The 23,307-nt window shown below is 39.5% G+C and overlaps 1 protein-coding gene and 1 pseudogene across 1 annotated transcript; both read left to right on the top strand.

Moving 5' to 3' along the window:
• The first annotated feature begins 5,461 nt into the window (after positions 1 to 5,461).
• ufm1 (ubiquitin-fold modifier 1) lies at positions 5,462 to 15,000 on the top strand. The gene is made up of 6 exons (XM_046411388.1): positions 5,462 to 5,551; positions 5,655 to 5,711; positions 8,119 to 8,176; positions 9,877 to 9,916; positions 11,228 to 11,260; positions 13,919 to 15,000. Exons 1-6 carry the CDS (start codon positions 5,487 to 5,489, stop codon positions 13,990 to 13,992), a joined length of 327 nt encoding a protein of 108 aa, XP_046267344.1. The 5' UTR covers positions 5,462 to 5,486; the 3' UTR covers positions 13,993 to 15,000.
• Positions 15,001 to 16,373: 1,373 nt separating this feature from the next.
• LOC124071319 lies at positions 16,374 to 16,552 on the top strand (annotated as a pseudogene).
• The last annotated feature ends 6,755 nt before the right edge of the window (positions 16,553 to 23,307 follow it).

The following is a 23,307-nucleotide window of genomic DNA, read 5'->3' as shown; positions in this document are numbered from 1 at the left end:
AAACACACACACACACACACACACACACACATCACACAGCCCTACACTTTCACCATCCGTCCTTATGCCTGACTGCTGCCTTCCCTCCTAGCACTTATCTTCAACGGAGCTTCATGTCGTTCTGTCAGTGTTCGTCTTCCCTTCACACCGGTCAGAACCTCTTCCTGACAACATCGATCCATTCTGAATGAAGCATGTAATTAAAATAGACACACGTCTGCGCGTGGCTGTTGCCCTTTAATTAGCTTCTATCTTGACATCACACAGACAAACCTTTTACTTGTCCACTACCTGAGCACCAGTCTGTGGGTAGAAATGATATGCTGTTGACTGCAGATTATAAATATGCAGTGCTGATAGATAAGATATACATTTTATAAATAAAAACATGTCTTTTCCCACTTGCTTGTAATTTGTTAAGCCCACAGTGCATATATAAATAATTCTCTAACAGATCATTAGTCTTTGCTGACTGTGTGTGTGTGTGTGTGTGTGTGTGTGTGTGTGTGTTTGTATGTGTGTTTTGTATATATACATAAAATATACACACAGGCACTTCGTGTGTGATTCATTTTGCCTCAGTGTAATGCCGGGATAATGACTTGTCTCCTGAAGAGCATCTGCATTATCAACAGGAAGGTTAACTAGCTCTATCAATAACATTAACAGCAGCAAGACACCGTGGGGCAGTGTGGTATATCTGGGAGCTATTCACTGTTCACAAACAACACACCCTGTAACTGTGTCACTGCACAACGTTCCCCCTGAGTAATATTAGAGCACATTTTTGGGAAAACTTCTTTGGTACTGTTGCTTATTGTGCCCTCTCCGTGTTAACACAAGCCAAGCAACTTATTCCTCAGCTGAAATTTAATTACAACTCAGTATGCTGGGGATTATGCAAAGTAGGTAAACATTAGAGAAGTGACACAGAGGGGTTGTCTCCTGAGGTCTCTTTACAAGAGTTTTCACAGGTGATTATAATAACCTCATGGTTGCCTGTTTGCATGGATGAGCATTGTTTGGAAATGTTCTATGCCTGATAAGCATTACTAATATCAGAGCCATGCCATTACTTTCAACAATGTTTTTCTACAAAGAAACTGCTCTGGCACAATAACCAGAAGACTCAAGAACTTGACTGGCCTGCACGGAGTCCTGACCTTAACCCGACAGTGAAGACTGCGAGCCAGGCCTTCTTGTCCAACATCAGTGTCTGACCTCTTCTGGAAGAATGGTCAAAAATTCCCATAAACACACCACTAAACCTTTTGGAAAGCCTTCCGAGAAGAGTTGAAGCTGTTATAGCTGCAAAGGGTGGGCCGACGTCATATTAATCCCTATGGATCAAGAATGGGATGTCACTTAAGTTCATATGCTTGTAAAGATGAGCAAATGCTTTTGGCAATATAGTGTACCTTGATTTGGGCAGGTGTTTGATGCAGTGGTGCAAGTAAAAAAAAAAAAAAGATGCTGGCACGATGACAACTGAGTGAAGATGATTCATTTACATATGGTTATGAAAGCCTTTATTTATCACCATGAAAAATATTCATGCAAAAATTCTAAAAATATTGTTAGCTGAATCACAAAGACCAAGTCAGCATTAGAAATGGGATAATGAGGTACATCGCTGAATGCATTATCTACAGTATATAATGTACTGGATGTGTATGGACTGGAGCCATGCATAGCGAAGTTGTGAATGACATCATTTCCTGTCTATTCATTGCCTCGAAACAGCATAAAATTTAAACTACAGTAAGTGTCCTGTGAGCTCTCCTCAAAAGTTAATTACCAGAAACTATACTATCTTGAGGTTATGTTATATTATTAAGGAGAGAAACTGCAACTGAAGAGAATGTTTCAGTCCCACCCACTGCTAGAATGAAAAGATACTGCTGCCAGCCATTCACACAAACACACATGGTGAGCAATTACAGGTTGTCTAATAAAAGGCAAATAAATAATGAGCAGTCATAAGAGTTTGCCATATCTGCACTGATAAGCAAAAATATCAGTAAAACCAAAACTGTATGTGATGCAAATGTCAAGCAGCGGGAGAGAAATAATGATCGAGAAACTCAAATTTATCTGCAGATTTATAGCTTTTAGTTTTCCCGTACATACTATTTTTAGAAATTTGACTTGGAAACGTTTTTGTACAATGAGGTTTACCCTGCTGATGACCCTTAGCTCCAGTGTTGGGTGTACTCTTTGATAAGATAAGCCCATGCTTTAAATCCCGTCTTAACTCCAGCACCCTCCTATGCTAAGACGTTAGGGCTCCTTATTAAGGCAGTAATTATGAACTTCCTGTCTGACAGGAGTAGCAGACTTGCTTCGTTTATGTTTTAGCTGACAGAAAAGGGAGAAACCAAATGTCTATTATAAACCAATACAAGCCAGTAATATGTGGCTTATCAAACAGGCCAAGTTGTTTTGTTTCTAGCAATATGAGCAATCAGGTGAGGTTGGGATGAAAGGAAGGTTAAGGCTTTTCAGATACCTACATCGATTCTTGGTCATGTTTGACACTGATGTATCTCTCAGGTGACCCACACAGCTTTTAAAGCTATCTACACAAGCCCTGCTGTCTGATATTATGTGGACGGTAGAAGTAGAAAACAGGCAGGAATTTAAAACCCCTGAATCACAAGTAGCACACGCAAAGCAAGCATCTTGGAACTCAAAAGGATTGCTGCGGGGGTGTTGCTGAGTATTTGTAGCAACAAAATGCCCTACATATAAATAGAGAATAATATGTGTTTGTAAGTCACACAGCTCTCCAACGGTGATTGCGGACACAGAATTTCATTTACACACTGTGGGTTACTTACCAATGATACTCACGTTGCTTTGTTTTGTCACTGTCACCAAGGTGTCTATGCCCTTTTCCTGAGGATAAGAGTATATGATTGTGTCAATATTTTTATTGCTGCACTCAGAAATAATACAAATGGTTCATCTGCGACCTTTTCAATCAGTAAAAAGTCGACTGTTGCATGCATGCAAGCTCGTGTATTATGCACATGCTGTGCACCTATATGTGCATGGCGGCTTGTTTGTTCATGTGTACACACGCTTGCATGAATAAGCAGCAGTATTAGCATTGATTACCCTCTTCTGCAGGTAATTGGCATTTTTCTCTCCTTACACACGGGACCTGCTTTTGGTGTGTTAATAAGCTCTTTCAGTGGATGCTGCTCAGTGCACTGAATGCAGACATTGTGTTTTGCATTTTGAATGCACTCTCAGGCCTCCTCAAAAAGGATGATAGACAGCTGTCATATTTTCATCATATTTTCTCTGTTTCAAAGAAAATACTTGTTCTTTACCACTCCTGTCATTCTCTTTATAATCAAGGATAATAAGCTGAAGCAAGAAGAATGTTATGATGTGTCCTTAATATGATGCATTAATGCACTATTTATGCCAGTTTAACACAAAATATAAAACATGTTCAAAGCCTTTTGATTTAATATGTTATTTGTAAAAATTGTTTACTTGCAAGACAAATTTTGTAAGATTTATTCTCTCCTTTTCTTATATGCCACAGCCCACATTCCTGTTTTCAGATGCTACTACATAAATCATCATCTTTATTCTCCTTCCAGCCTTACCACATCTTCCTCTGCAATCGTATTTCTTTCTGGGGAAGACCCACCACTGAAATCCCAGAGGTGTGTGCCTGAGTGTCTGCACTGTAACTCTGAGTCATCATAATAAGTCTGCTCCCATTCTCTTTGCCTGTTGTCATTCCGCTGCCTAGACTGCATCACCTCCCCTCTCTGTCTCGCTCTCGTCTCTTGCTCACTTCTGGTGGTAAATACATGAGTAGTATCTCTGAAACATGGATTTGTAGCATACCTAGATGAGATTTGTCATATTTTTTTGGAAATTGCAAGTTCAAAGTTCAAAGTTTCAAAACAGTCTCCTCAACTCATGATATTCTTCAGTGGAGCTGGCTCAAGTGTGATCAACAGGTCTATGGGTGGAAAACTTTAGTCACAATAGCTTCCCTGATCCTTCTCTGGAAGTTCACTTACCCTGTGAGGGTTCAATACTCCTGGGGCTGGTTGTCTTGCTTGATGTTTTTACAGCCCAGCCACATAAAGGAGTCCCACTGAATGTTCCTGATGGTTGTCTCTGATTTAACTGTGCACATCCAGGTCTTAAGTTGAGCAGGGAGTCTCCTTACTCATTCCTTAAAACTAGTTCAAGAATCAATTGAATATCATGTTTGTTTCTTAAATACTCAATACTTTACAGTATGTATGACTCCTGGAATCATCACACTGTGCAAGTACTCAAAGCCAGAATAGATTTAAACAAGTCTGTGGCTTGGATCATGTTTTCTGTTTGAATCAATGAGAACAGTGAAGCACGTGGCATGGCTGACCTTGACATTCAGGATTTTTACACTTTCATGAAATGGTGCTTCTGAAACGCTACCAGCAAAATGTTGCCACTGTGGCCAGACAATCCAGCCACAATTACATAATCTGACACATTGTTCAGCATTGACCAGGCTCACATATTTGATTCATGTTTGCCTCGTTGCACACACTGCCTGTAAACATAAACATGACAAATTTTACAGCGGCCGTTTCATTTTGCATACTGCAGCACTGATTTTTGTGTGAACAGTCATAGAAAACCCTGTGTTTTACCTCACTGGCTGCTGGTCGTGTACCCAAACAACACAGTCAAACATTCTGAATGTTTATGTACATTTTTGTTATGCAGCTGCAAAGGACAGAATTATCTAAAAGTCATGGCACATCCACATTGGCTGCGGGTTCCAACAGGACTGACCCCTGGTTGCCAGATAGTACTTGTATTTTCAGAAAACTGAATCAGTAAAACAAATAATATCCAAATATGTATGCAACACTGTGAAAAGTAATAAAAGTTAATAACTGATTTCACTCAAAAAAGATGATGTAAAATATGTTCCAAGTAGGCTAAAAAAGTTTTCCAATTAACACAACAGCACATGAATTTACGTGTTATTGTTTCTTTAATTCTCACCATTTTAATCAATATTCACATTCAGTTACATTACCATTCAGCAATTACACGACTTTTTCCAAAATTAAACATGCATGATACATTCACATCGCTTCTCTCCAGCAAATTTCAACTCTCTGTATGCAGATTTTCGCATTTCAGTCTGACAGTGTACATTAAATTTGCTTCATGAAGGAGTTTCGTTTAACCATCTCCTTAAGAATACACACCGTGGAAAATTTCAGCGCGCCTTCTGGACGTGTGCGCCTCTTGATGTCATTTACGACAAATTTTAGTTGTTTGGTGTGAACGCCTGTCAATTATTGATACAAATTATTGCTTTGATTTTTATCATAATACACAATTTGTAGCGCAAAAAGTCAGTATTTTGAAATCGTGCTATAATAAAAGCGAAAAGAACAAATATACGTAAACCTTCATCAAAAACAGAGTTAGATGGATGACGTGTACGTATGGGTCCTTCGGACTTCCGGGTGTGCATAAACAGATCGCAAAGGACTCGCCTCGCCTTAAAGATGTGAGTTTCTACCCATTTTTTGTGTAATTTGTTCCTGAATATATTCCATATTAATTAGCCAGTATCGAGGTGCTATTTGTGCTGCCTTTGTCCACTCCATTAGGTCTAAAGTAACGTTCAAAATCACCCTGACGTCGGACCCCCGGCTGCCATACAAAGTGTGAGTACACTGACAGCTCAGCATTCACAGCTTTACTGCTACATTCAACAACATGTCATTGTTTTTTTCAAATAGTAGCGGGAATATAAATTGCAGATTTCCGTAGGTGATGCTGTTGTGGAAACTTGTTCTGATGTGTTTAACTTGAGCTACATAGAACGTGGTCAGTGGCAGAACATCTGTTAGTGTAAAGCTGTGATTCACTAACACTGACAGTTACACAAGCTAACAGTACCGAGAAGTCACAGTTAGCCGTATATGTAAGGTATCGTATTTCAGCTATAAATTAACGTCAGTGTAGATGAATATAAAGTTGCACTTTCAGACCAACGCAGTAATTATAATGTGGGTTTGGTGGTGAGCATATATAAATGTAAAGAAATCTGCTATGACTGGCAAACACACACACCGCTGTTCAAAAATATTCATTAGCAAATGTAATTATAATCATAACTAAACTCAGTTATTTCCATTGTTCTTAATAGCAGTTCTAGTGTTATGATTTACTGCGGTTCTGTGTGTGGTTTATCCAAGTGGTGGTATCCCAATAAAAGCCTTCTGCTCGACTGCTTCAACAGCAGTAGCTGTTACAGCTGTTACAATCAGTGTCAAACACACTGAAAACTACTGCTTCTCTATTACATTAATTTCATATGTATTAAATAGTGGAAGACTAGAGTGTGATACTGGACAGATTCTGTTTCCCCCCAGTGCTGACTTCATGGTTATGGCCAGTCAGACTGTGAGCAGCTAATTTTGTCTGGTGAAAGTAAATGGCTATGAGATTTATTTGGTGCTGTTAGACTGGTGGTAAAAATGCAGACAGCAATAAAATTAGTGGAGAGTCTTTCTTTGCATATAAAGCTGATGTTTATTAGGTGTGTCACTGTGTACACAGCGTAATCCCTGTCTGCTTTGTTTTCACACACACAGCTACAGGCATGCTTTAAGGCCTAAAAATACGTAAATGAATATGCAAGTATTGTTCGATTCAAAAAGTACACTCTATAGACATATTTGGACACCTGACCATTACCCCTACTGGGATTTTAATGACATCACATCCTTTGCAGCTGTAACAGCTTCTGCTCTTCAATGAAGGCTTTTCACAAGATTTTGGAGTGTTTCTGTGGGAATTTTTGCCCATCCATGCAGCCTGGCTCGCAATCTCTCTGTTCCAGTTCATCCCAAAGGTGTTGGATGAGGTTGAGGTCAGGGCTCTGTGTAGACCAGTCAAGTTCTTCCACACCAAACTCATCCAATCATGTCTTTATGGACTTTGCTTTGTGTGCTGGGACACAGTCATTTTGGGATAGAAAAGGACCTTCCCCAGACTGTGGCCACAAAGTTGAAAGCACAGCATTGTCCAAAATATCTTGGTATGCTGAAGCATTAAGATTTCCCTTTACTGGAAGTAAGTAAGGGAAGTAAGGGGCCGAGCCCAACCCTTGAACATCAGCCACATCCCAATACTTTTGTCTATATAGTGTACCTACCATAGACAAAATGTCTCCTGCTACACTGGCATGTTTATTCTCAGTGTATGTGCTCTGGTACCTTCGTCACACTTGTGGAAGTTGCACACCAGACTGCAAGTGGCTCCCAAACAAATGTTGATGTCACAAAAAGGAGCCGATTCTCTAATCAGGTCCGATAAGGTCTTGCTACAGCTGTTAATATCTTAACATGAAAAGAGATTAAAAAGATAGGAAATTAATTTTGACAGAGGAGTGAACTTGAGCAGCCCATCTGTCAATTCATCATCTTTTCAACTGTCACATTCAGACAAGCCACCACTCATTGTCAGTTTAGATAGTAAGGTGTTCTTTATGATCTCACAAGCTTCCTCTCTCAGTTGTAATGCTGAAGGCTCTTCTCACTGACTTGCTGCCAGACTGTGTCAATTTATTTGGCCTTCCACCACCTCATCTCTTTCTGTATTACCTTACTTGGTGATTGCACCTCTAACCTTGTTTTCTGTTTTGTATAACCTTTGGGTGAACTGCACTGCATGATTCATTGGAGAAGCATTCAGCTAGACGTGTTAAATTATGTGTGCCATAAATGGTCTTGTACCCTCTGACAGAAATGACTCCGACAGGCCTAATGTCACACACAGTTGAGCCCTGTAAGGAAATGTTCCTTTTGTTCTTTCTGTGGAAATTGAAATGAATTTTCAGCTACGGAATTGCACTTCTGAAGCTGTTAAGTTGTAAGGGACATGTTCTACAACTCTAAAGCAGCCAATGTACTTGTTGATCAAAACTTTGGTCAATACTTTGAGAGAAGATATTTAATAACATGGCGTTCCTGTTAAAAAAAAAACAACAACAAAAGAAAGAAATAAAGCAAAAGCTGGATTTCGTGATGTTTTAAAATTTCTTTTTCATGCACGATTTTGTTACAGACTAAGTGTTCCAGAGAGTACACCATTCACAGCAGTTTTGAAGTTTGCAGCTGAGGAGGTAAGCTGACTGTTTGTGCTCTACAATAAATTTGTATTCACCAGTAGGGAATAAGATTTAGGAAAAATGACCATAGTCTTTATGTGGAACTCACTGCACCAGTAGCATTTAAACTTTCAGTCCTATAGATGCGTATGGATATATGGTAGATGTGTAAATATGTTTGAGATCACTTACAAACACTATCACTATTGCACAGTTTGTCCCAAAGATAAACCCGATAAGTTTAGTTTTTAACTTGTTGGGAGATCTTGCATACCATTCGTCTTCGTCTCCATGAAAGAAACAAATGTCAGCCAGTAAATAAACTCTCAAATATCAGTATCAATATCACCCCCCAAAAATTTTATCTCAAGATGGCCCACAAGAACTACTAATAATGCAAATCTGGCAACAGTAATTATGCCTGACCCCTTTACTAAGTTAAAATGAAATCTTGCTGCTGTAATTGTGTACAGATGTGAGATGCTCATACTTTAATCTATGCAGGCCATGTAATGCTTCATGTGTCACACACAAATAACTGTGAGCCAAAGCCTCTTTGGGCTTTAATTTTCTTTCCTTCCATTTTATGCCCGTAAAGACACATCAGCACTGAGGCGGATGCATACTGATGGAGGGGCTGCTGCTTTTACATTGTGTTGATAGGGTGTTAATTTGCTTCTGGTGCAAATCATCATACTAATAATAATTTCCACATCTTACTTTGTATGCAGTACAGTGTCGGCTATCAAGCCAACAGAGATATCCAAGAGGTGGATAATGTTTATCATTCGTTCAACGTGGAACTCTGTTTAAAAGGAGACAGTTTTACACAGAATCAGTATAGGAATGTTAGTATGGTTAGCCAGTGCCAGTTTTTACCTGTAAATAGCAAGTGTACATTTTAAGCCTCATTATCACAACAGTGGCTGATGTGTTGAACAGAGAGAAATAAATTCACAACAGATAATTTTTTTTGTTGTTTGGCTTTACCATAACCCACTATGAACTCCTTTTATCCACCAATTTTATCCTACTTGAAACAAAGATCATTCATTCCTGATCTAAACCGTATTTCATGCGTGCTTTCTTGAGCCACCTGGCAGTAATTTGGCGAGCATCTCTTTGCTAACCTTATCTCCGTGGTGACAGGCTGCTCCCTCCACCCTTTCACTGCAAATCTCTGCGAGCCCACATCCTCTTCTGCTGAACCCTGAAGTAGGACATGTATTGTCACCATGCTGAGTGATTTTCTTCCAGAAATTCGAGCGTGGCTATCTTTCCCTCAGGCTGTCTCCTAAACTCTTTGTGTGTGCGTGTGTGTGCATACAGCTGTGCGAGTGTGAACACACAAACCCATGAGTGTTTGTCAAGTGTGAAAGTTTGAACACAAAAGACACTACACAGCATTTGCTTGTTTCACCAAGTTTGTTTCTGAAGGCCTCGTAACTACAGCTCCTGTTTTGAAGTTGTCACCCGACAAAGTCAGTGAATCTCTGTGCGCGGACTCAGTGGCTGATGCTTTCTTTCTTGATGATTTATTCACACCGTGTCTTCAGACCAAGTGGAATTGGGTTGCGACGTGTCCCTGATTATTTAATGAAAATATTGCAAGTGCTGCTGTAATTTCTGAATTGCCAAACGGTAGCTTCAATTTTCAATTTCACTAATGGAGATTTGTGTGCGGTAATTTCTTTCTGCTTCATTTTCTTTTACAGTTCAAAGTACCATCAGCCACTAGCGCCATAATAACAAATGGTGAGTTTGGGTGAAAAGTATTTCAATGATAAAATATTATAAATAAATATATAAATATTATCATGTTCCTTTTTTGCATGTTTGTACTCTATTACAGCTGAAAGCTCTAAGTGATTTTCCTAACATTTATAACATGTCTGACACACACAGTGGCTGTCCAATCCAAGTAAAAAGAATGTAGTAAGGATTTTAGTTGCATAGTCTTGTCTTTCCTACTGTATAGGATTCCTGTAGGGAATCTCAGGGATAAGAGATCTCATCTCATCCAAAACATTACACAACCATCTTGTGGAATATCTGGCAACGTTATTTCGAGCTCAGTTGCAGAGGTTTCCACGAAGTTTTCTGTGTTTCTTTCACTTTAAACTTCCAAAGGGTGCAGCAAATTTACAGTATAATCAGCACTCTGCTTCTCTTGCTAATTCTGCTTAAAAGGGAACAAGTAATCTATAACCTTATTGATCAGATACCAGCAAGAATTACACAAATACTGATAGCACTCAACTTCACTCACACACGCTGGCCTGCAAAGTTTTATTTTCACATTAGAGACAAGGAAGTGTGCTAATTAGAGTCTGCCTACAGTGGTGGTAATTACTTTATAAATCAATGAAAGGTGATTATTTGACCTGATTATTTCATTTGTAATTTGAACTGTCAAGGCTGAAATTAAATTTGGGCTCTTTGAACTTAAAATAATGGCCTGTTAGGAAGGAGTATCTACCTGCTACTGTTATTATTTAAATAACCTGAGCCTCTAAAATGTAACAAATAACTGGTCGGCGCATACTTGTAACCTCGGGTTACAGTAAGCGCCCATTAGTGGGGAAATGGTCAACTCATTCATTAAACTGTGCGGCGCTACATCAAGAGTGATGATGTTTTTGTTTCCCTCTGCTCTGTCCTGACAGCATTAGAAAATTGAGAGGATGCTCCCAAGCAGTTTGTCTGATGCATTTTCTCACATGCTGCCGCTTAGTTATGAGAAGACAAACTTTTTAGGCTGCTGTGGGAAAGTACCGGACTCACTGTATGACTTTTGCCAAATATCACTGAAATGAGATTTATGTTAAACCGATTTAGGTATGACATGAAGGTCAGATATGACATCTAGTTCGATCAGTGCTGAATTAGTGGCTCAGCTGTTATTTTCAAGATGGAATTGCCTGCAGGCATCCTTTCATTTTTTTATTGTCCATTGTTACATCATTGTGAATAAACTGGTGATCATTTTTGTGCTGCTCATTTGCATGATAAACTTTTCTGTTTACATTGTGATGTTTTTTTTTTTCTTTCATGCTCGCCTTGCAGACGGAATAGGAATCAATCCTGCCCAGACAGCAGGTGAGTTGTTATGTTGTTTTGGAGCCCGTGCCTCAGATAATCCATGAAAAGCTCTTTTTTGTTTCTTTTAGTCATTTTTATACCTCCACAAAATCCACTCTAGATGGTGTAATATGTTGTTTTTACTTTAATTCAAACATTTTAAGGTGCTTGGAAGCATAATCAACCTTGAGGCTTTCTTTCAACCACTTTGCCACTTGTCAGCAGGCTTTCATCAAAGCATTAATAAGCTAAGGCATTATTAATACATAACATGAATAAATCATGTTTCATAATGCACTTTGGCAGTTTTTGTGGCATTGTGTCAGTAGTCAAAGCCCCCAGAAGCAGTGACTTCTGTGGGTGGTTCCACAAAGAGGGACAAAAGACATACAAGGCTTAGTATGAAAAGCCTCACTTCAGGTACTGTACAAATCGATCGGGAATCAAGCAGTTCCAGCTAATCTAATCAGTGTTAACTCAGGTTCGAACAGTCCAGTTTAACTGGCATTGTGATGTCAAGCAGGCACCACTGATGGAGGTTGTAAAGGAGAGAAATGTATGATCAATACAGAGGAAACAACAAGATGTTCTGCATCATTGATATCATGTGCTCGCTGTCACGTAGCGGAAACACTGAGAGGGTTTTGACTTGTCTACTGCGTGTCGCCCAGCCTCTCATCTTTTCTGCCTCTGCACTTTCTACTTAGAAATGCAGGTTCATGATGCTGTCCTGGGAAGGAGGGAAAAAAAAGTCTTTATCGTAGAGTAACTGCACCAGATCTGTCCCAAACTCAGCGGTGATGTAATAATGTGCAGGTGTTTAATTAATAAGCTGAAAGGTTTCACTGTGTGGGGAGCGAGTGAGATCATTTTACTGTATGTAAGGCGACATCAGGCTGGTTTTCCTCACTCTGTTTAAAAAAAAAAACAAAACAAAAAAAAACATACTTATATAACTTATATGATAATAATTGTACACCAGCAACTTGGTAGTTAAATCACAATTTAGTGTCGCAAGCCAACTTGACAGATTAAATCACAGTTCACACCAGGGGTATTAATAAGTAACTTGGTAAACGGAACTTTTAAAATAAACAGGAATCAAAATTCTTTGTGAACGTTTACTGCAAGTAGGCACGTAGATGTAAACAAAGATGGTCACAAATACGTCAAAGGATCTTATTACAAATTACAAATACTTGCTCGCCACATGTATCAAAATAAAATACAAAACACTGGCATGTAATGTCATGAAAATGTATTTAACTAAAATACTAATAATTTATAATTATAAGTTAAATGTTCGGATATAAACACACCTTATTTGAGAATAAAAAGACATATTGACATACTGACAAAGGATATATTTCTTTAAGTATTTCAAAAACATAAAGTTGTTTTTTTTTTTCACAAATTACATCTTTTTTTCTGCCCAGCATTTTACAAAATACTCAAAGGCGATTTAATATATTCCCCCTAATATTGGCCACGTTGCCACAATACCCAGTGTAGCGATTTGAGTCCATATCGGATCAGTATCCCTAAACTTAAATTGCATCTCTTCGTAGGCTTCGTACTTGTTTGCATAGAAATGTCCTTTTACTGATTCATGAATATAGGTGCAATACCCCGAAAGGAATTTATGTTAAATTAAAAGATAACTTCTGACTGGAGGCGAATTGCATACACCAAGCTATTCGGTCAGGATTCACTTGAGTTCAGATTCCCACGTTATTGCTGAGCCCAGGTGAATCACTTTTTCTGCGTCAGCCTCCCCTTAGTGTTTCCCTGAGGTTCATACTTAATGTGTAGCCCACCTCTCCTTATGTAAGTCGTCATCCTCAACAAAGACTGGTAACGGATGACTGGATTTTCTGCATAGACCAGGATAAGACCATGCTGCTTTGACCAAAGGCAAGATTGGGTCTTTTCTGTGAAGAAAGGAAAGCGTGGTGTGCATTGACAACAGCTTTTTATGTGTGTAACATTTGTACAGTGTGCTGCCAAGAATAGCCTCAGTTCAGACACCCCTGTCAGACTGCCTTTTTTCACCCACTGGAACCACTTTTCCTCATGTTCACAGTATTGAGTACACGGTGGAAATTGATCCAATGCAATTTTACAATCTCCTGTTCTTCACACGTCTTTAGACAGCCAACACGGCCCTTTTCCCGCAGCATATCAACAGTGCCTTTACATGACGAGATGAGAGCGAGTTATTCATGGCTATGGTTATACAGGATCTCAGCATGATTGCTTCTTAATGAGCAAATTAATGAATGGATTTGTTCTCTGTGGTTCCATAATGCAGCGCTATAAATTATTGAAATGAACTCACTGCGTATGCCCACTAAAATCTACCAGATTTCTGAATGGGACGCCACTGCAGAGGGAAGTTATTTTAACCCTCAGTTTAGTCATCTCTCTGACTTTATTGTGAAATCTTCACAATTAATCCAAGTATCTGTCACTACTCAACTTGTGTGCAACTTTCTAAACAAATCTCTGAATTTTAATTAAATGAACAGAAACTGAATAGAAATTGTGTCTTTTGAAAAGAAAGTCCGAGTTTCATCTTGTTAGTTGACACCTGCTTTATAGGACATGAAACCCCTCATTAAACAAACCAGATTCTAAACTGTAATCTTTCACACGACGCTCTGTGTTGTGTTACAGGGAACGTGTTTCTAAAACACGGCTCAGAGCTTCGCATCATTCCCAGAGACAGAGTGGGAGGACAAGGAGACTGATGCTGCTTTTCCTCGTCCACGGCAAAATGACTCACCCGGCAGAAGCGTATAATACATGATACCCAGGAAACACCGTGGCGTGTGTCATATTTATTTTCTGGCCCACAACTGACAATGACTCACATGAGAATATGTATATTTAAACTTGATGATGGCATGCACACACACTTGCATGCTCCCTGCTTTTTCTTCATACTCAGTCAAGTTGTTTATTTTCTCCCTTCTGTAAGATGATTGGAGCGACATCAAGAGTACCCAGAGGTACTGAGTAATTAATGGGCACAAACGCAGCAGCTGCAACCTGGGGAATATTTCAACTAAGTTTAACAGACAACAGAGTCAACATTTGTGGCTTTCGTATCTTTGTAAATGACAATAAACTATCAGCACGACTAACATTACATGCCTATTTTGCAATGTTTATTTGGGATTTTTTTTTTTTAGCATTGTGAACATAATTTTTTTTTTTTTTTTTAGAAAAATAAATGTTCAACCTGCTTTTGTGGACCATTGATGTTATATAAAGTGGCTGTGGATATGCAGGTATTGTCTATCAGAGAGGTATTTCTTCAGCACAAGGTAAATAAACTTGTATCATGGATCTGTAATGAATTGTGTCATGGACCAGCTCGTTCCATATAACTTCTATGACAATCATGTTTACACATAAGGAAATGTGATTGTTCATCTGTCAAACTGAGCAGGGATGTGGATCTTTGCTGCCCTCTGTCATCTGTTACATTTTAACATCCATCTGCACTCACCCTCTAAATTTCAAACCACTTATTATGCCCCATCTTCACACAATTAGTATAAAAACATTACACTAAGTAATAAAAACTTTATGAACCACTAGCTTAATTGGGAGCAGAGGAGCAGGTGGTGAGAGAATATGGCAGCCATCCATAAATCTTAGATTAAAATGCAGAGCCCCCCTGAATATGTCGCTGTGGCGGAGGTAACAACAAACACTGTTTCCCGTGTGGAAAATAAATGTGTTTGAGTGCAGTCTTTTGTTCTTTTGTTTGAGTTTTTTTTCTTTTGCCAGGATCTGCTGGCAGTTTGAGAAATCTGTAGAATAGATAGATAATATACCTTCATACTAAGTTTCCAGATTCTTATCGAGTAGTTTCGACTTCTTAAACATGTTTTATTGTTTCCCTGACTGATTAACGAGGGAAAGCAGTTTGCGTTCCTCTCTGCATAAATCATTATCAACTGAGAAGGTCTGAATCATTTGTTTACAAATTGGTTCTCTTTCTCCACCCTTGAGAAACCCAAAATGCATACTTTGTAAAGAAAAACAGGCCCAAGCGAATAATGGAGCATGCATTCTGTAATGCACAAGAGAAATCACGCAATTGTGTCACGCCACCGCCAGGATGCAGACTCAGATGAGGGGGTGGCTATCACAAATGGATTTTCTCATTTATTTTAATCAAAGTCACTGCTGGGCACATTCACCAGAAATTTACTTCAGAAGTAGGAAAAGACAACAGAATGGAAGCAGATGATGTAGCAGTCTTGCAGTGTTGGCCTAAAAAACTATTACTGCAGGAAGTTCCTGCAGCTCTTTGCAAAATAATATTCACAAGCATCATGTGTGCCTGGATAAAAATGTTTAACATCCTCCTCCTTCTTTTTTTCCCCTTAAAGTGGTGAAAGTTATTTCTGGCAAACATAAATTTTTGAAATTTTATGTGTCGACTAAATAGAAGCAAAAAAAGATAACATGGATTCATTAAAGAGTAGGAAATCAGCTCATTTCATCACATCCTCTGATTTTGCACTCTTACAGGCGTGAAATTAAAATTTCACACTTAGACATAACGAGTGCCACAGTTTAATCTTCATGAGCAACGAGGTAGAAAGATGCTTCATAATCACATTTCAGGTTGAGCTGTCAGTCCTGAGCCAAGCTGCTGCACAGCTGCATCCACACCTGGATGAAGTTCTGACTGGAACTGGCACGAGAGGAGAATTTCTTCTGATCCACCGCTGTATCGGTAGCAGCAGCACCATTCCAGGCTTCAGCAAGTTCATCAAGGCTTCCAGGGCACATCTTCTGAGGCAGCCTCTGAGATACAGATGATACAAACTGCAGTCCGTTGGCTCTGCTGTGGCACATGCAACTGCATGCGGACATCACGTTACGGTGTGGCTGAGCGCCTGCATCAGCAGTGGGAGTCCTTTAATTAAAAGAAAAAAAAAATTAAAGTGAGAAGGGAATGAGCGTGTGTGTGTGTGGAGCTGTTGGCTGATTCAAGGTTTGTGATTAGGAATGGAGGATAAAAGATGTTTTAGTAGAAGGTCAGTTGGTTGCTTTCAACTGAGCATGGACGTGTCTGTCCTTCCAGTGCTGTCGCCCCTTCTGTGTTTGCTTCGCTTCTCGGCCTTTTGGCTAAGATCAAGTGTAGTATCTGTTCTTATCAGTTTAATATCTGATACGTCCTCTATAAGGGGACAGCATATTAAATGGATTTTTAGCACTGGGAGCCGAAAAAGGGGCTTGCTCTTTTTGGGGCAGTCGTGGATCAGCGGTTAGGGTGTCGGACCCGTAACCGGTGGATCGCTGGTTCGATTCCCCGTCCCGGTGTCCATGGCTGAGGTACCCTTGAGCAAGGTACCTAACCCCCCACTGCTCCCCGGGCGCTGCACGCGGTCGCCCACTGCCCTGGGTTTGCTGTGTGTGTGTGCATGTCACTTGGGTGGGTTAAATGCAGAGAACAAATTTCATTGGAGTGAGTTCCCTCCAATGACAAGATATGTCACTTTCCTTCCTTCCTTCCTGTTTGTCTACATCATGAGGCACCAGTAAAGTTCAAACAGATACATGAACTCCAGAAACAACATACCACTGCTGGTAAGGTATTGCAGTGTAGGTCACCTGTTGAAACACCTGCTCAGTTTGTGGCCTTGTTCTACTTGATTCATTTGACATCTCAGCACTAGTTCTGATGTGAAAAGCAAGTAAAATAACTTGTTATTAATGACATATAAGAAACATTACAATTCATTTATTAATCCACTGTTATGCTGTCACAGTAGAACTTTTTAGTAAAGAGAAGAACTCGAAGATGGCAGAAGATGCTGCTGCCGCAAGAATGGCAGCGTAATATTGACTGATCGCAGCTGCTGTGCATGAAGCTGGGTGTGTGTGTGAGAGAGAGAGAGGAACAGACAGAGGAATCAAGGTCCACTTGTTATAAAATGGGTTTTCTCATAGACTCCTCCATCTTCTTTGTGCCCCCGCTGCTTTATAAATGACATGTCGAGCGTGGTCTTTGGCCTTCCATTTAAGTCAGGCAATCTAAAATGAGATCTGCTGGTTCTCCTCAGACGCAACGTAGATAAGACCAGCGCCACAGGTCAGTGAGCCAGATAAAGAAATGGGGATCCAGGGAATGGAAACTGCCCCCCTTTGTCAGCCCATCAAGCTAATTTTCACTTCATTCTCACACGTCTGTCACTCAAACCTGTGCAGCACATGTGTAGCCTTTAAACAGGTGTGTGTGTGTGTGTGTGTGTGTGCCAGTGGTGATGAGCTGGAACCTCAATCACCACATGCACACAGCTGGGTGGTATCACACCTCAGGTAAGATGACAAATGCACAAAAAAGCCATGTGAGGCTCCACATTAAAATTATTAAATTATGTGACTGATTTAATCCTGCCCCCTTCTGTCTTAAAATTAGAATGGCAGCTGGAGGAAAACCTCACGGATGAGCACATATGTTGTTGGACCACTCTGACTCATCTTCTTGCATTCCTTGGCAGAATGGTGACTAATTAATCTTAGCGGTTGTAGATTAATTATTGTTAAAGATGTGAGCAACTGATATGCTTCAGAGTAAAAAGACGTAGATTAGAAGGCTTTAAAGCATGGTTACTCTTTCAAATAATGAAATACACCCAGAACCACATTTTTTTCATTATCATCACATTCTTATATAAATGCTCACTATTTCTCTTTTTCTTTCTCTTTTGAACTTAAAGATAATTTATAATTGTTTATTCACATATTTGTTATTTTATTTTATTTTTTTGCTGTGACAGCTAACTCACTTCACTGAGTGAGTTGATTTTGATATCCTAACAAAAATATTTTTAAGAAAGATTTTTAACATTTATAATACATCTTTAAACACACACACACACCCCACAAATGCTGTTCAGAGACAAAGTGACCCGTTTACTTAAAGAAAATAGGACTCATCAAGCCATCATGTTTGATGATTGCATGAAAATATCTTCTGCTACTTACCACCTCTCTCTTTCTCTCTTTTCCATTTAGGTCTCTAGATATTGAATGAATCAATCCTGTTAGCATCTGGAGAGCCTCTTCTAGTCTTTGTCATAGTACAGGCCTTCATTCTGTGATGGGACTGTTAGCCTTGGCTACAAACATCTTGATTCCAAAGCACCGACCTCTCCACATTTACTGCAGATACTGACAAACTATCACACTTCTGTAGCCTTCTCTTCCAGTTGTGTACTATATATAGGCCTGTATACCTCTGCCCTGACAAGCTGAATAGGACAATCTCAGTTTAGCTGAGATTATGAATCTGTATACAGCAGTAAGTTAGGCGTGTACTGCATTCTTCATATTAGATGGATATATATGATCCACTACAAAAGTCTAGATTACATTCAACTAAAGTGCCAATGTATCAGATGTGCTGTGGGTTACATTCAACGACAAGAGTGTGCTGTGATTTTGCACGATCTGTATGTTTTTTTAAACTGCAAAAGTTTTCAAAGCATTTGAAAGTTGTCTCTCCAAACAGTTTTTCTCCTTTGAGTTAAGTGCTCTCCTAAATCTGTTGAGGCAGTCCTAGAGCTAATCTTTTATAATCCCCTCTTTCTTTGTATTTCTTCTCTCTCTTCATCGACTTTCTGTACTAATGTTTTTAAAGGGCTTGTGGGAGTATTAATAAGCCACTTGGAGAGTGTATTTTAAGGACAGCCACAGGCTGAGTTTAGCTTGTTTGTGCTGAATCCATGCAGCTTGGTCCAATCGGAGAGAGCAAAGTCTTAGCCAGTCTACTTTTCCAAAAGCGGCTCATTTTTCCTCAGCGATGGCCTGCTGTGTGTGCACCCAGACTGCATGCTGTAGAGCTGAACAACTACTTTCTATCTCTGTCTTGTTGTTCTGTTTTTGCTGAGATACCACGGCTGTTGAAGTGAGTGGACTTTAATGGTCCTCAAACGATGAGTCTTTCTAACTCTGGTGATCTCCTGACTTTCTTCTAGCACAGCCACGAGGTTAACATTTTGTCTTGACCACAGCTGAGTCGATGGCCATGAAATTTGTTAAAGACATCCATATCTGAGAATGAACACTTAGGACTTCAATTATTCCATGATTACTCTCTAGTGACACCATCAGGCTGACATTTGTGGTTAAATTGAAACATCTCAACAACTGCTGTATGGATTGTCATAGACTTTATCGTTAGCAGGCTAAAGTTAGCACAAAAATTAAAGAGCTTCTGTCTGTACAGCTTTACAGAGAACAACCGATGTTAACACCACTTCCTTACTATTACTATTACTTTTTTACTAGCGATACTACAACAACAGCTACTGTGAGTACTGCGATTATTATTATTATTGTCACCAGAGTCAGGAAATCAGACCTGAATCTAAACGCTATCTTGTGTAACTTACAGTTTCAAAAGTACCCAGATGCAGTGCTCTACTGCATGAATGGGCAAAATCCCACAGAAATGCTGCAAAATCTTGTGAAAAGTCATCACAGAAGAGCAGAAGTTGTTATAGCTGCAAAGCTGTCTGTGTATTTACAATGTGATGTGATTAAAGTCACTGTTAGTGTTATGGTCAGGTTCCCCAATACTTTTGTCTACATAGTGTATCTTGGGAGAGATTCAAAATGTGTTGTTGGGAATTTATCCAAGGACTGAATATGTACTCCTCCAGTTGAAACCAAGGCGTCTTTTCCAAAGTATTCCTAGAAGATGAACTTTATCAAATGCTATAAATTATTTGAATTTTCCAACCGAAAGTCTGCATCACTAAACAAGAAATAAAATGTGTATTTCGGAGGATGTGAGGATCCAATGGAAGAAATTACTCATCTGAATATAGGAGATGTAGGATTTAGCATTTTTGTAACTTGACCTTTACAAGAGACTGTAAAACTGGTGCACTGGTGATGAACTAATGTGTGTGTGTGTGTGTGTGTGTGTGTTTGCAGCTGGTCTTAGTTAACATGGAACAGCTCATTTGAACAGTGAAAAGAACAGAGCAGGAGTAAAGGGAAAAGGTGTCATACAGAGGGTTGTTAACCTTCAAACCAGCTGCACTCTTTGTAGTAACAGAAAGTTAAGTGGCAGCTGAAACTTAATTTCGCACCAAGACTCTCTCTCTCTCCCCTTTCTTTTGCATCTGCCTTGAACAGAGCCGCTTTCACACAGTCTCTGCAAGCAATTTAGCACCGCACGGAGAAGTTCTACAGTAAATGCACAACAAGTTCATGATCACTGGAAATAAATCACTGTAATACAGTGATGAGCAGAGATTCTTTTGTTAAATTTCTGATGCTTAATGCATCCCTACATGATTCACATTTAGCTGACCGTGCAACGTGACGTGTCACAGCACCTGATAAACTTTAGCACTTATGAGCTGATTCCTGGAAATGCTGCTGCCACTCTTCACCACCAGAGAGCAGTAGTCTATTAAAAACAATAACAATTTCTTTTATCTGAGCAATTAAGATGAAATATGGCTGCATTTACACGATTGCTTGCTCAGTCAACGGTGGTGTTTTTTCTTCTGTTTTTCTCACACTACCGAAATCCTGCAGTTACACTGTAAGAAAGCAGTTAATCTGCAAGATCAGGCCAAGCTTTATCTAAGTAATCACTTAATATGTTCTTCTCTATAGTCCTTCTATTCTTATCATTATTACACTCCAAAAGCTTTGTGTAAAAATAGAGAAGTGAAGGTATTGAAAAAATAAGAAGCACAGAAAGTTTAATTGGTTTAAAAATCTTTCTTTTCTCTTCTCTTCTCTTCTCTCTCACAACTCATAGTAACCAAAACATTCTGTAAAGGTATTGTGACAAATGTTCACCTCCAACAAGCCACAAGAGCTGACAACTGCTGACACTGCCTGCAGGGCTGAGGGCTTTGTCTGATGTCTGATGGAGTGTGGCAGTCTTGTCCCTTATTAGACTCATCACATCTGTGAAATCACATGAAATACAGCGAGTACGCTCAGTAAGGACCATGTCACAAAGCCAACCAGCTGGTAAAAGGTTTCACATGCAAGCTGTAAACAAGTCATTAATTCCCTAATTGTCAGAGAAAATCACAGCAGCTGCTAGTCATGAAAGAAATGGATTATAATAGGCCAAAGTGGTTCATTGACAGTCTGAATTTTCTCACAATTTCCAGAACAATTAATCTAGAAACAGATTTACAGATAGAACAGTTATTTACTCAATTGCCCTCTAATTCATAATAATAACCTTCTTCCTCTAACTGAAAGGCCAAAGCCTACAGGAACATTGTCATCTGTAATGTAAATGAGTAAGGCACAGGAACAAACTGGCAGTTTCACCAGACAGTAAACGTTTACCAGAATGGCACTTTGTGTAAACTCACACAGTCATTGTCCTGATGATTACAGAGCAGCGGCGGTGCTGAGATGCCTGTTTGGAGAAAAGTGTTCCTGGTTCGTCCTCTGAATGCCTACTTTTTCACGACTGTAATATGGGAACAAAGAAGGACCAGATGTGAATTGTATGGTTTGTATGTCCTTGTGTGTGTTTGTGTGTGCGCATGGGGGGTTGTGGGGGTTTCCCATTACACTGTTAGCTGACCCAGACATAAAGTAATTGCAGGTTGGTTCTGCACTGAGGTAAAATCAGTGGTTTTGCATGTCGAGCTATGGCCTTTATGTCCGTGCTTCCTCAAGAAGCAACAGGTTCTGTGCAGTTATGAAGATAGTGAGGACAGAACGGAGAGTGACAGCAGGAAAGCTCCTTTCATTGATGTTGAGTGTTGAAAGCGCGATAGTAACAGCTGTGTGATGGGAATGCAGGAGGAAGTGGTTCTGGCTTTTCTGCATGCTGGTATTCAGGTCCTTCGCTGAGAGCACAATGTATGATGACCACAAATACAAGTCCTGCATTCCAAATTTCAACTCCAGTGAACATTCAGTTTTATGTGCTTTACGATCGAAAGAAAAGACATACTTATTTCAGAGTCATAGGACTATACTGGCTCATCATGTTGAGCATGACATGTCAGTGTTGTAGCTTGTCCAATAGGACATAGGATAACTGCTCAAAACTGTTACTACTGTTACTGTTCAGTAGTATATCATTGCATCTTGTTTAATTAAATTTTTGTAAAATCATCATGTTAAAACAAAAATTTTATACATCAAGTAGTAAAAAATGCCAATATTCTGTTCCAGTAACCTAATAATGATCTGTAAAAAAAATACATGTAGGAAATTCCTCCATTTGTGCCTTAAATGTATTCAGTGTACATCATGTACATCAAATCATTCATTAGGGTTATGAGTCATGGATCTAAAAAATGTGACCGGGAGTGTTGTCCCCCCTCAGAGCAACTGACCCCCCTCAAGATGCAAAACATGGAGCTTCTCTTTGGATGATGAAAAATAGAGACTAAAACCTCGTTTAGGACAGAAAATGTCTCAGAAATACCCTCACTATACTTTGACTTTCACACTCAGCTTTGCCACAGCCTCACAGATTAAAAACTCCTACTTCCTGATTCTGGTGGGACAAAGGTGTGTGGGTGGCATGTGTCTACAGACAGATTTTCTCAGTGCAGCGCAGTCACGTTTTCAGGGGAGCCCAGCCTTGCAGTGAGAATCCGTATTTGTTGATCATTCTTTATGGATTATTTGTTGACTTTTTGACAGTTACTCTTCCTGTTAACCAGACGAAACCATGTGACCGAGCATTATCCTGCCTGCATCACACGTTCACGGAGCAAACAACAATAATCTTAAGCCATTTTCATATTAACTATAACACTGACACAAATATGTAAAATTGATTCAGACTAATCTGCTCTGTTGTGCTCCAGCTGCTCAATATCAATTTGTACTACACTGGTGAATATTCATTTAGTTTTTAATAGCAAGTGTGGGTCCAGCTCATCACAAAATGTCTATCTTTTATGTTAATCAGGCAGTGATTTTATGGCATGTGAGCCAAGATGTTATGCAAATGCAGCAATCTGATGGGTGCCTAACCTTCAGACTGTCTCATTACCTGACAGTTTTGAATCTTTCACCATCCCTTA

Source organism: Scatophagus argus, chromosome 14, assembly GCF_020382885.2.
Source record: "Scatophagus argus isolate fScaArg1 chromosome 14, fScaArg1.pri, whole genome shotgun sequence".
Taxonomy (NCBI): domain Eukaryota; kingdom Metazoa; phylum Chordata; class Actinopteri; family Scatophagidae; genus Scatophagus; species Scatophagus argus.
The sequence above is the reverse complement of the archived record's forward strand: the minus strand, read 5'-3'. Positions and strand labels throughout refer to the sequence as shown.

Bases quoted from the DNA above. Each gene is read 5' to 3' on its own strand.
- ufm1 (XM_046411388.1), top strand. From the start codon at position 5,487: ATGGGTCCTTCGGACTTCCGGGTGTGCATAAACAGATCGCAAAGGACT. The intron at 5,552-5,654 runs GTGAGTTTCTAC...CCACTCCATTAG, and splicing joins ACTCGCCTCGCCTTAAAGAT to GTCTAAAGTAACGTTCAAAA. The intron at 8,177-9,876 runs GTAAGCTGACTG...TTTCTTTTACAG, and splicing joins TGAAGTTTGCAGCTGAGGAG to TTCAAAGTACCATCAGCCAC.